This window comes from Callorhinus ursinus, unplaced genomic scaffold (genome assembly GCF_003265705.2).
Source record: "Callorhinus ursinus isolate GAN/ISIS: 27379988/994484 unplaced genomic scaffold, GSC_fseal_2.0 scaffold6, whole genome shotgun sequence".
Taxonomy (NCBI): domain Eukaryota; kingdom Metazoa; phylum Chordata; class Mammalia; order Carnivora; family Otariidae; genus Callorhinus; species Callorhinus ursinus.
The window spans coordinates 36765091-36778984 of record NW_027397068.1 but is presented as its reverse complement, the minus strand read 5'-3'; the positions used below and the strand labels follow the sequence as shown (position 1 = coordinate 36778984).

Here is a 13894-nt window from a genome sequence, read left to right as displayed (position 1 = left end):
TACCCTATGACCTTACTTCTGACAGATCTAAGAGGAGTTGATTTTTTCAGTTTGTTCATCTTTTTTAGTTAGTAAAACATATGGAGTGGAAATTTCTGAGCTCATTACATGCCAAATTAGAAACTATAAGTCTGTATTATTTTTTTTTATTTTCTTAGCCTAGCCTACCCATCTTTCTGAGTTCTAGACCCACCTCTCTGTCTGATGTTTCATTTCTATTTGTGTGTTCAACCGGCATCTTAATATCAATAGGCTCTAATTGTAATTAAGTACATCTGCTTAGACCTGTTCTCCTATATGACCTCCTTACTTCAGCTCAGAATATGATCTTCCTTGTTATTTGACTCAAAATCTCAAACCTTGGTTACCTAGCATTTCTTGTCTATTCACTTCTTTAAAAAATAGTTTTTGCTAAATCCTCTCAATTCTACATCTAGACTTTCTTCATTCTGTTATCTGTACTCTTGTTCAGCTAAATAGGTTAGAATAATTTTTTTTAAGATTTATTTATTTTAGAGAAAGAGTGCATACATGTGTGCCTCTGTGGGGGAAGGGCAGAGGGAGAGAATCTTCAAGCAGACTCTGTGCTGAGCGTGGAGCCTGGCACAGGGCTTGATCTTAAAACCATGAGATCATGACCTGAGCTGAAACCAAAAGCTGGACGCTTAACTGATGGAGCCAGCCAGGAGGCCCTAGAATAGTTTCTTTAAGTGAATTCAAATCCATTGTCAGTATCTTCTAATTTCTGTTGTCCACCGCATGCAGTTATGGTAGCTCTCTTGTCCTCTTTACTCTTCTTTTTCCTTCAGTGAAAAGTTACTGAGAATCTACACGTGAGGCTAAATGCCAAGGAATACAGAGATTTACAAAACAGAGTTTAACAGAGTTTACAGTCTTCTTAAATTATGCTACTTTGTTGTTATACAACCATCACAGGTTTCCCATTTCCTATGAATTAAGATTTAACTCTGAACCTTGTGATTCTGTAGTATGGTCCCACTTGGATGTTTACATTTTTTCCCTCTATCCATCCCCCTTCTTGTAAACCATACTTTAAACAGATAGGGGTACTCTCTGAATATATTCCATTTTACCTTTTTAAAATGTTCTTTTATGGAATACTTTTCTGCCTTTCTCCATTCCTGCCAGAATCCTCTTTATTTTTAAAGTCCATCTCAAAAGCAACCTCGCCAGTAAAGCCTTTTTCCTCATTCTCCCAATGTTGTCTTTATTTATCTTCCAACTTCCCCATACTTTGTACTTAAGATGACTTTTCGTGGGCGCCTGGGTGGCTTAATTGGTTAAGTAAGCATCTGCCTTCAGCTCAGGTCATGATCCCGGGGTCCTGGGATCAATTCCCCCATTGGGCTCCCTGCTGGGTGAGGAGTCTGCTTCTTTCTCTCCCTCTGCCCCTCCCCCCCGCTCATTCTCTCTTTCTAATAAAATCTTTAAAAAAGATGACTTTTCTTTGACTACCATATTATATGGTGTCCTATATATAATTATCTGAGGATTTCTCTTTTGCTTCTGATAGAACTTGAGTTTTTAAAAGACAGTGCTAGAGTCTGTCATCTTTGAAATACCCAGCACATGATAAAATGCTCTTTATGTAATTTTTGAATTATAATTCCACCTTTTGGTGAAGTATGAGTTCTTCAAGGTCTAGTTCAAATTCACTTGTGTAAAACTTCTCTTAGCTACTACAGTACAACTATCTTAGCACTTAGACAGTTTTCATTGTCTTTTTTTGTGTGATACTTCATTAAACTGGTGGGACTTAGCTTTATTAACTGTTGGATCCCAGTACACAATTTCTAACATGTGCTTAGTAAATATTTGTTGAATAAGTGGAAAAATAATGTTTCTTTACTTTCACATTACTTTATTGGTATCTTTTTTGGCACTTATCACATTCTGGTTTATTTGAGGAAATATTTATATTTTCTGTCTGCCTTCTCCTGGTTGTAATGCTGCAAGGGAAACAGTAGGGGAAAGATCTTATATGAAGTCCTTACAAAGCCTCACTCATGGAAACAAGAATACATTTGTTCAATCAGCAATTATTTTTTTGAGCTCTTCTTTTATGCCAGTGATTATTCTAGGAAATAAGGATCTAAAAGCAACTAAGATGGACAAAAATTCCTGCTTTCATGGATCTTACTTTCTAGTTAGGGGAAACACTCCATTAATACTTACCAAGTTTAATATTAGCTGGAAATGATCACCTGTGAAGAACTTTTTCTTTAGTTTTTATTTCCCTAGAACTTTCACTTCTACTTAATGTACTATTACATCTCTAATTATACTTTTTAACCAAAAAGGTTGCCTTTTATTAAGCTTCTGTTTATGTGACAGGAACTTTATATATTTTATCTCTGTTCTTCAAAAAACAAAATCAAAAAAACACTGCAAGTTTGGCCTTGTTATTTCTGTTTTATAGATAAGAAGATTGAGGCTTGGCATTGGTAAGCAAATTAACTTGATTTAATCATGGCACATAACTAGGAAATAGAGCTGGGATTCATGCCAAGGTCTGTCTATTGCTAAAGCCTAGATGTACTCTCTGTACTGTACCTTATTTCCAATTTCTTTCCATTTTGTCACGACAAGTTAACTTTTAACCTGTTTTTTTTTTTTTTCTTCTTTCCTGATAGCCACAATATGAGAACAGTTCACTCCAGGCTCCATTTTCCAATCAATCAATGTCCCATTCCCAGCAAGAGGAACTTGAACAAAAGCTTGCATCTACTGAGAAAGAGGTTTTGCAGCTCAATCAGTTTCTCAAACAAAGAATAAGCCAATTTAGTGAAGAGAAGAAGAAACTGGAGGAAAAGGTAGGTATTTTTAATAAAGTTGAATTAGGTCAATAACATTCCTTCAACATGTAATTATTTGTCATCTACTGTATTTCAGGTCTGTGTTATATACCAGGTTGTACACTTATATTAAAATGATTAGTTCTGTAGTAACTTTTGAGAAACCCTGTGCTGTCCACAAAAATCTAGGGATTTTCTTGAGGGATTAAAAATACTACAGTGTATTATTTCTTGCTAACGAGTAGTGAAACCTTTTTTGAGTTAGTTGCCTAAACTAAGATAAGATGTGACACAAATAACTTCTTTTCTTTTTTTGGGTCTTGTTTCTTTGTCATGTTGGGTATGAATGATTGGTAAATGAAATAAAGAGGGTGGTGTTTTGTTTTGTTTTTTATAAGCACATGACTTCATGTTATTTAAGCTGAAGCCCCTGATTCAGAACAAGTAATGAAAAGCCAAATATCTATATGTATGTAATATATCTATATATTTATTTTACCTTTTTGCCTTTATTAAAGTATTTTCATACTTCATCTTATTCCATTATACAGCATTAAAGATCAAGTAGGTTACCTGCTAGCCCTAATTTACTAAAGAAGCATAGTCCTTAAGCTGCTGACTTAGTTGCAGAACTGGTTTTAGATTTCTCTCTTGATATACCCAGTTTATTATTCTATTAACTAAACCTTCGATTCAAGTGATCTTGAAAAAGTCACCATGATTTCTGCAGGCATGTTTGGAATTATTAATAGAGAACACAATTGACATTGTTAGTTATATGTATCTATCTGTCTATATATATGTGTGTGAATTAAAATTTTGATCTTCCAAAAACTGACAAAAAATTTTACATGGTTTCTCTTTCTCAGCTATATGGTGTATTTTATCTTGGCTGACTTAAAAGTAACTTACATACCTGTTTGTTGTTTCTTTTCTGTATTTTGGGGGCTTCATACAATACCATAATGTGGAGGGGGCTAAGGAAATATTCATTGGTTATATAGATGTAGTAGGGATTAAAATATTTCTCACCTGAGATTTGTTACTTAAAAGATTGTGTGAAAACTAATGATGATTCAGGGGTGCCTGGCTGGCTCAGTTGGTAGAACATGCAACTCTTGATCTCATGAGTTCATGAGTTCGAGCTGCACATTGGGTGTGGAGCCTACTTTAAAAAAAAAAAAAAAGAAAATTGTGACGATTCAGTGGATATAATTTTTAAAATATATTTTTATGTTTTATCTAAATTCTTTTATTATTTTTGGTGTCCAGTGCTTAATAAATCAATTTATGTACTCACTACATATTTGACAGTTCCTACTTGGATATCTTAAAAACATTTCAAACTGTTCGTCCAAAACATAATTCTTAATTTGCCTTCCAAGTGCCCTCTTCGTCTTAAAACAAAATTTCTTCATTGTTCATTACTGAATATTCAGTTATTCATGCTGGGAATCTTATTAACACTGATTAAGCCTGTCTCCTAAATATGTAATAGAATCTGTCCAACATTACCAGACTGGTCTAAGTTATCATATCTTAGCAAAGCTTTTGTAAGAGTCTCTTCATTGGTGTCTCTGAATCCAGTCTTGCCCTGCCTGTCTGCTTTCCCTCTATCTCCAATCACTTTTTTTTTTTTTTTTTGTTTTTTTAATGCCATGTATTTTTTTTTATATTTTGAAAAATGAAGCATAATTTATATATAGTCAAATTATAAATCTCAGGTGTTCAGTTTGGTATTACTGATAATATATAGCAGTATAACTGCTATCTAAATTAAGACACAAAGCATCTCAATCACCAGGGGTACCTGGCTGGCTCATTCAGTAGAACATGTGACTCTTGATCTCAGGGTCATGAGTTTGAGCCCCATGATGGGCATAGAGTTTACTTAAAAAAACAAACACTTCAGTCACCCAAAAAGTTCCCTTGTGTCTTTTTTCTAGTCCAGTCTCCTTCCTCTTTCTGAAACACTATCACCATAGTTTAGTTTTGAAGCTTCTTGGACTTCATATAAATGGAGTCATACTATATATATTCTTTTGTGTTGGTCTTCTTTCACTTAATATCTTTGAGATTTATTCTCATTGTTAAATGTGTTCCTATCAGCTGCTGAGTTGCATTCCATTATATAGATAGATCACAATGTATCTACTCTCTTGTTAATGGATATTTGAATTGTTTTCATTTTGGGGAAATTATGAATAAGGCTGCAGTGAACATTCTTATACCAGACATTTTTTATTTCTCCTGGATAAATTCCTAAGAGTGGAATTTCTGAGTCATACATTTCATAGGGTAAATAACTTATAAGAAACTATCTGAATTCTGCACATTTAGTGACCTTTCTGGGTTGGCCCTGTGGGTTGGGGCACCCCGAGCCAGTCGTCTTGTGCTGAGATGCTTCAGAGCCTTATTAAAAATGCTTAGATTCCCATGAAGCCCAACTATACCCAAGTTCACCAAGAGATTTTGGGTAGGAATGACGTTGATGGGCTTAATCATTTATAAAATCAGGAGTGCTGATAAAGAAATGAAACTTGGAAGTCCTGTGCCTGCTTATTATTAACCAGCTTTACCTGGAATACACATCAGATGGAATGTCACCCTGGCTGTATATTTCAGTAAGCTCTATTAGATGGGAGTGTGGCACATCACTGTACACTTGTGAAAGTGCTCTTTCCTTTGTGGTATGAATAAATGTACCTGTGAGATGCAAAGAAAAGAAAAGAAAAAAAGAAACCTGAGTTCTCCTAGTGTTTGTATCATTTAACACTTCCCCTATCAGTGTATGAGAGCCAGTTGCTCCACGTTCTCCCGGCCATTCTTCATAGTGTGGAGGACTGACCTTTTTAAAAGGAAGATCCAGTCATTTCACTTACATTACCCAGCAATGCCATCTCGGTGTTGTCTTTAAAATAAGAATCAGGGGCACCTGGGTGGCTTAGTCGTTAAGCGTCTGCCTTCGGCTCAGGTCATGATCCCGGGGTCCTGGAATCGAGCCCCGCATCAGGCTCCCTGCTCAGCGGGAAGCCTGCTTCTCCCTCTCCCACTCCCCCTGCTTGTGTTCCCTCTCTCACTGTGTCTCTCTCTGTCAAATAAAATCTTAAAAAAATAAAATAAAATAAGAATCAAATTCTTCCCATGGCCAGAAAGACCCTGCATAAATACGTAACCTTAGGCTCTGTCAGCCTCCCTTGAGTACAGTGTGTCATGGTGCAGTGCTTGTAGTTGCTTACACAGGTCATGATTTGTTTCTGGTCTCAGAGTCTTGACACAGAGTTTCCTCTTGGCCTGATAAATACTTGACTGTCTTCTCCCACTACTCAGTCACCTATTTATTTTGTCAAGTCTCATCTTAAATATCTTTCTCCTCCAACCCCTCCTTTCATAAGTTTAGAGCATTTTATTCTTGTTTTTCCAGTGCTTAACACAATTTTGAATAATCATTGTGTTTTAATATTTCTCTTTAAGCTCCAGGATGGCAGGGACATATCTGTTTGTCACTGTAGCATATGTAGCACCAGCCATGGTGCCTGGCATATTGAATGAATGAATGAATGCATGAATGCTTTCAAGTGATTTTTGCCAAGAGGGAAGAAAAGAGAGTGAGATAAGCCCAGTAAAAGACCCTGGAAAGAATAATTAGAGATAATCAAAGATGTCAGAGGAGTGTATGATAGAGCAAATTCCTGAGATAAATAGGGAAAGGTTGATTACAGATGCCAAGATGGAGGAATTACTTTTGGAAAAGAGGAATAGTCTCTCTGTGGAGTTAGGCAGTTGAGAATGGAAATGTGTAGAACAGAAAAATTAAGAAGGAGGGTTGGTGTAGATAGCAGAGTTTGTGTCAGAGGCCGGGAGATAATTTGAATTCTTGAAGGGAGTATAGATGCTAGTAAATAGACTCATGGGTAATGCATCAACTGACCAGCATGTTAGGCCCACATGAGATTGGATTGCATTGTTTCCTTCTGCATTTCCTCTCTGTTATCCTGATCAAGACTGATACTATGACAGAAAAACATTTAATGTGATAATAACAATAGAATTTATACTGTTTGATAAGTTCTTTCTTGTATGTGCCAGACAGCATGTGAAGGTGCATTAGATACATTTTCTCATTTAATATTAACTAATCTTCACAAAAACCCTAAGGTGTAAATACTATACCCCCATTTTTAAAAATGAGCTAATTGAAGCTTGGAGAAAAGTTGAGTAATTTGTCTGGTTGCATGTAGGTAGAAACTGTTGCAAAGCTAGGAGTAAAATTCAAGACAGTTTAATTCTACAGCTGATGCTTTGCTTCTAATAATAATTTATTAAAAAAAAACTTGGAGGAAAACATTTTCTTAGTAATCTATTTTGTTCTAATAACTATTTAAAATGAAGAAAAATATATTCATTTGTAAACCTTTTCTGAAAACAGAGCCCTCCTATTACCTTCTAGGAATAATCTCAGTACTAAATAATATCTCCTCTAAAGGAAAAATTTAACCTTTTATAAATAGGGAATATTTATTAATGATTCATTTACCTGGAGGTAATTACTGGAGTTGATTTTAGTAATCAACATGTTAAACTTGAAAGTTACACACACACACACACACACACACACACACACACACACACACAAAGAGCTTCTCATCAATGAAGAGGGCTAAAAAAAAAACCCCAAGACCCAGTAATTATGTGTGATCAACTTATAGTCAACAAATAGCATAAATAGTATCCGGTTGGAGAGATTGGCAGAGATTTGTGTCAAAGGCAGCAAGCTTGGCCTGATAGCAAAAAAGACAGTTGACCAGCCAAAGAAAAACAAGAAAACCAGGACATCATTGCATAGTATAAGACCTCATGACTAACCTATTCCATTGGCTGCTTTTGGAGGACGTCATTGTGTCACACTTAAGACACTTAAAAAATTAAAAATAAATTAGGGAACCTTTAGTAAAAATAGGCTGGTTAGTTATTTCTGTAACTTACAGGGTCATCTGCTAAGGCAGGAGCAGGCTCTGTCAATGGGGAATCCAGGCACAGCTGGTTGCTAGAGAATTTATGGAAATCTGGTTGTGTGTAGTGTGGAAGAATTGAAAGAACACTGGCCTTTCAGTCAAATGATCTATATCTATATCTCACCTCTGTCTCAGTGACTTGTGGCTAGGTTACTTAAGATCTCTGGGCCTCATATTCAAAAAAGGAATTACATGTCTTTTTCGGAAAAATGTCTGTTCATATCCTTTGCTTAGTTTGTAATCATACTTGTTTTTTGGTGTTGAGTTGTATAAGTTTTTGTATATTTTGGATATTAACTCTTTATTAGGTATATCATTTGCAACAGACATATGAAAAGATGCTAAATATCACTAATCATCAGGGAAATTCAAATCAAAACCACAATATCACCTTACACCTGTCGGAACAGATAAAATCAAAAATGTAAGAAACAACAAGTGTTGGTGAGGAGAGAAAAAGCTCTTGTGCACTGTCTGTAGGAATGCAAATTGGTGCAGCCACTGTGGAAAACAGTATGAAGGCTCCTTAAAAAATAAAAATAGAATTACCATACGATCCAATAATTCCCCTACTGGGTATTTACCCAAAGAAAATGAAAACACTAATTCAAAAAGACATATGCACTCCCATGTTTATTGCAGCATTATTTAACAATAGCCAAGATATGGAAGCAGCCCAAGTGTTTATCAATAAATGAATGGATAAAGAAGATGTGTATGTAAACACCACCAGATATTCCTCAGCTGTAAAAAAGAATGAGATCTTGCTGTTTACAATAACACGGATGGACCTGGGGAGTATAATGCTAAATGAAATAAGTCAGAGAAAGACAAATACCACATGATTTCACTCATACATGGAATTTAAGAAACAAAACAAATGAACAAATAAAAAAGAGAAACCAAAAAAACAGACTCATCCAGAGAATAAACTGGTGGTTACCAGAGAGGCTGTGGGGGTTGGGGGGGGTGGTAAAATAGAGAAAGGGGATCAGGGGCACGCTTATCCTGGGGAGCACTGAGGAACGTATGGAATGGTTGAATTATTATATTGTACACCTGAAACTAAAATAGCACTGTATATTAATTATACTTCAGTGAAAAAAGAGAGAAGAAGGGGGGAAAGGGAATTGTATTATGTGGTTTTGCAGGTCATTATCAGGGTCAACAGTCTGTGAGTTCTGTTAGATCACAAATTGTCACACCAGCACACTGGCCTTTAATCCCGAGAAATCTCCAATAAATAATAGGATTTGTCAGTTTTACCAGCGTTGCTTCTTACCCAAGATAATAAATGGATCCTAATGTTATTGATGGAATGAATAGATAAAATGAGATGTGGTTTGACTGCGCAGACGCCGGCCGCGCTGTCTTCCAGCCCCAGCGCCAGCCGAATGAGGAGGCTCGGCGATGAGCGCGGCGGGAGCCGGAGAGGGCTGTCGCCGCCGGGCGCGGGTGTCCCGCCTGGTCTCCTTCAGCGCGACCCACAGCCTCCACAGCAAATCTCCGAGTAATGAAGAAAACTTGAAACTGTTTGGGAAATGCAACAATCTAAATGGCCATGGGCACAATTATAAAGTTGTGATGACGGTGCATGGAGAGATTGATCCTGTTACAGGAATGGTTATGAATTTGACTGACCTCAAAGAGTATATGGAGGAGGCAGTTATGAAGCCCCTTGATCATAAGAATTTGGATCTGGATGTGCCATACTTTGCAGATGTTGTAAGCACAACGGAAAATGTAGCTGTATATATCTGGGAAAACCTCCAGAAATTTCTTCCTCTGGGAGTTCTTTATAAAGTAAAAGTGTATGAAACTGACAATAATATAGTTGTCTATAAAGGAGAATAGCTTTTAGGGGTTAATACTGTAGAAAGACTAATTTCTTTCCATATTTGAAAAAGGTCTTTATCCCCTGGGACTATTAAGAAGTCGTCACACACTTGTTATGCCTCTACACTGTGTTCCGGAGTGCCCAATTGATTGAAACCGTTGTGTGTAAGACCTGTTGTGAATTCAAATCTATCTTAAAACCAAACTTGTAAAACATCCTGAGTATCATTTAGAGAGTCTTTTATTTATAGATTAAAAATCACTTCATTTTCAGTAAAATGTTGTGGTGTGGAATTTAAAAGTAAAATAAATCAATTTTTGTTTTTCCGTTAAAAAATGAGATGTGGTTTGTTTTTCTAATTGAAGTTGTTTTAATACAATTTGTTATACATTGGACTTGAAAGAAATTCAATAAGGTATGAAAGACACTATATTGTGCAAAGTGTTAGCTTTAATAAAATTTGGGAGAGTAAACCATTATACTACCAATTACTGGCCCTTATTTACCCTGGTGTATGTGCGAAAAGGCTGTAAAAATATTTTAGAACCCTGTAAGTTTCTAAATTTTGGAAGACTAGTAAGTTAAGGTGAATAAGAATCTGGAGTTTACTTTTTAGGTCACTATTTGTAGTACACACATTATTTATAATTGAGCTGAAACATTAAAGAACTTTGAATATATGATATGAAATTTAAAAATGATATTTTTCAAGTAGAAAGGTGAAAAAAATTAGTGCATAGATCTGAGGTTTTAGCCTACACAAATTGGGATTTACTAGAATCGTACTGTATGTATTCTATAGTAGGTGTTCAATTAACAAATTCCATCAATCCTAAAATGACATCAGTGGTACAGCACACCTTTTTTATATGTAATTTTGAGAAAGAAAATATGTTGCATGTTCAATTATGACATAATACCTTAACAGTAGTCTTCACTGGAGGTATGATTGATCTTACTAGTGCCCTTATTTCTTCCCAAGTATCTGGTAATTTTGGTAAGTTCTCCTGGCTTTGATTGTGTTTCTTGAGTGCATGATAAGCAATTTCTTAGCAAGTTAGTAACAAAACAGCTTTAATTACTTGTAGGTATCTTCCTTTCTTAAGTCACATAAAACATTTGGATGTAGCTTTGTAAAAAATAAGGAATTGGAGTCCTCTCTCCGGAAATGAGTATTTGCTTCACTGATTTTATAATTATACCCTGTGACTCTGTTTCTTTGTCTTTCTGGATACTCAGTAACTGTTTTCAACACCAAATTATAATGTAATGTTTTTAAGGTAATTTAAACATCATTTAAACTGAGCACATAGTTGCAACATGTACACACTGTTGAAATGACAGAGATAGGAATAGCTTTGACCAAGGGTGGACATGTGCTGGTGATAGAAACTATCATTACTGATAGCTGGTCCACTGCAGTGTGAAGGATGCCATCAATTGTAAAAGCAGACAAACACAAATTTCAAAACTCTTGACTTCAGTGATATGAAAATTTGTAAAAATGTGAATCTTAGAATTGATGAATTAATGTGAATCTTACCTGAGTTGGTGGTAGCCTTAACTATATCCTAGAACTGTTGGTTTTGTTATTATTATTTTTTTAATGCCACAAAGCTCCTGAAGATTCATCATCTTTTTCTTTAGCTTAAAACCAGAGATAGATATATCAGTAGCCTGAAAAAGAAATGCCAGAAGGAATCCGAACAAAACAAAGAAAAGCAGAGAAGAATCGAGACCTTGGAAAAGTATCTGGCTGATCTTCCAACTCTAGATGATGTACAGAGTCAGAGTCTACAGGTAACATGAACTAAAATGCTCATCTTTAAATAACATGAAAGCCTACTACGTTCTTAAGTTGACCCTTTGGAAATTTCATAATTTTTATAATTTAAAATTTTAGTTACGTATTTGGCTAATTATGTTAGATCTATGTGTTTAATTGCTGTTTTGAGGATTAACTTTAATCAGAACTTTGTTTACGGATGAGTTTGTCTTTCTTACTAATATATGATTACCTTCCTAAGAAACCTGTGTTAACTTTTTACTTAACATCTACTCTAAAAGGTAATTTCTAAACCAGTCTAACAGCCCCATTCCATACACACATGGGTGCACAACAGTTCTGACTTTACCCAGTATTCTCTGTGATCCACCAAAGCTCCACAAGACTTTTTTTTTTTTAACCATCTTTCCAGATATTTGATTTGTTTTCATTCTTCTTAACCTTTCCATAAATTCTTATACCTTAGTCTGTGGTCTCCATTCACTCCTCTGACCTCTTCTTACCATTTTTCTTTCTTAACAATACCTCACCAGAGTCTTTCTACCAACTCTGGTGAAGCTTGTCTTCTTGAAATCTTATTTATAAATCTGTTAAACCTATTCTTCAGTCTTTTCTCAGTTTTTCTCATTATGAAATTCTCAACCTCAGCACTATTGACATTCAAGGGTGGATAATTTTTTGTTCTGGGATTCTGTCCTGTGCATTAAAGGATCCTTAACAGCATTTCTGGCCTCTGCCTACTAGATGCCAATCGCACTGCTCCTGCCCTCCTCCCTCCCCCAAACCAAAAATGTCTATAAACATTTCCAAGTATCTCCTGGGGGAAGAAATCACTCTCAGTTGAGAATCATTGGTTTAATCCGTGGAGTGTCATTGTTGTACAGACTCTAGACCTAGAATGGATCCTCTGTCTATATTAATTTATAAATTACAAGACTAAGAGAGGATAATGTCAGAAAGGAACTAAAGAAGTACCACAGGAGTTTTTATGAGCAGGAACAGAGAGGAATATAGATTTAAAAACGTGTTCGTATCACTTTACACCCATTAGATTGACTTAAAAAAAATGGTGACAATGTGGAGAAATTAGAATCCTTTTGTACTATTGGTGGGAATGTAAAGGGGTATAGCCACTATGGAAAACCATGTTTCCTCAAAAAATTACCATCAATTTGCCTTCTGGGTAAAAGAATTGAAAGCAAAGTCTCAAACAGATGTTTGTACATGACCTATGCTCATAATAACATTCACAGTAGCCAAAAGGTGGAGGCAACCTAAGTTTCCACTGATGGGTGAATGGATAAATGTCACATATACATATAATTCAGATATAAAAAAGAATGAAATTCTGAAACATGGATAAACCTAAATACATTGTGCTAAGTGAAATAAGCCAAACACAAAAAGATAAATACTGTATGAAGTACCTAGAGTAGTCAAATTCATAGAGACAGAAGGTCAAAGTGTGTTTGCCGGAGGCTGAGGGCAGAGCTGGAAAGGGAGTTGTTAATGAGCATAGAGTTTGTTTTGCAAGATGAAAAGAGTTCTGGTGATTCGTTGAACAACAGTGTGAAAGTACTTAAATACTATGGAACTGTACATTTAAACATGGTTGAGATGGTAAATTTTGTTATGCATATTTTACCATAATTAAAAATAAAATTTAAAAAATACCCCCAAATTGAGATCATTTACCTTTCTCTCTCTGTCTTCTAGAAATTTCTTTTTTTGTTTTATTTTTTTTTAAGATTTTATTTATTTTAGAGAGAGTGAGAGTGAGCATGGAGGGGAGAGGCAGAGGGAGAAGAGAATCTTAAGCAGACTCCACACAAGTGCGGAGCCTGAGGCTGGGCTCAATCCCAGGATCCTGAGATCATGACCTAAACTGAAACCAAGAGTCGGTTGCTTAACTGACTGCACCACCCAGCCACCCCTGTCTTCTAGAAATTTCTGACCCCATTTTTCTCCATAATCTCATTCTCCTAGCTCCCATTACACACAAAAGAGGAAATAAAGTATTTTTAAATACTCTAGAGAAAGTATAGTGTGATTTTAACCACAAGACTGTTAATTGAGGACACTGTAACAGTTTCTAGTAGAAACACATTTAATATTCTGTGTGTTATGAATTCTCTTAGCTTCAGGTTCTAGAAGAAAAAAATAAGAATTTGCAAGAGACTCTCCTAGATATGGAAAAAAAACTTGAAGAGATCAAAAAACAGTATCAAGAAAAAGAGGCACAGCTAATATGCCAGAAAAAGAAAGAAAAGGAGTTGGTAACTACAGTTCAGAGGTAAGAAAACCTTTAGTAATTTTTTATGCTTACTTTTGTTGTTCATATTTCTCATAAAGCATTTCACTTAAAATGCATTAATTTTTAGTTATTACTATATTGTTATCTTAAAGATGTACTCTTAAAAACCGTAAGTATTACGTCATT

General features: G+C 35.5%; 1 protein-coding gene and 1 pseudogene across 5 annotated transcripts in view; both read left to right on the top strand.

The window, feature by feature from the left end:
- The window catches only part of CEP85L (centrosomal protein 85 like), a 218189-nt gene that overhangs the window by 174786 nt on the left and 29509 nt on the right, over positions 1 to 13894 (top strand). For all 5 annotated transcript variants that reach the window (XM_073893851.1, XM_073893849.1, XM_025864817.2 and 2 more), the window contains 3 exons: positions 2655 to 2834; positions 11316 to 11468; positions 13593 to 13747. In XM_073893851.1, coding sequence (XP_073749952.1) covers positions 2655 to 2834; positions 11316 to 11468; positions 13593 to 13747 — 488 coding nt within the window. The remainder of the gene's footprint in view (positions 1 to 2654; positions 2835 to 11315; positions 11469 to 13592; positions 13748 to 13894) is intronic.
- LOC112817646 (6-pyruvoyl tetrahydrobiopterin synthase pseudogene) lies at positions 8958 to 10235 on the top strand (annotated as a pseudogene).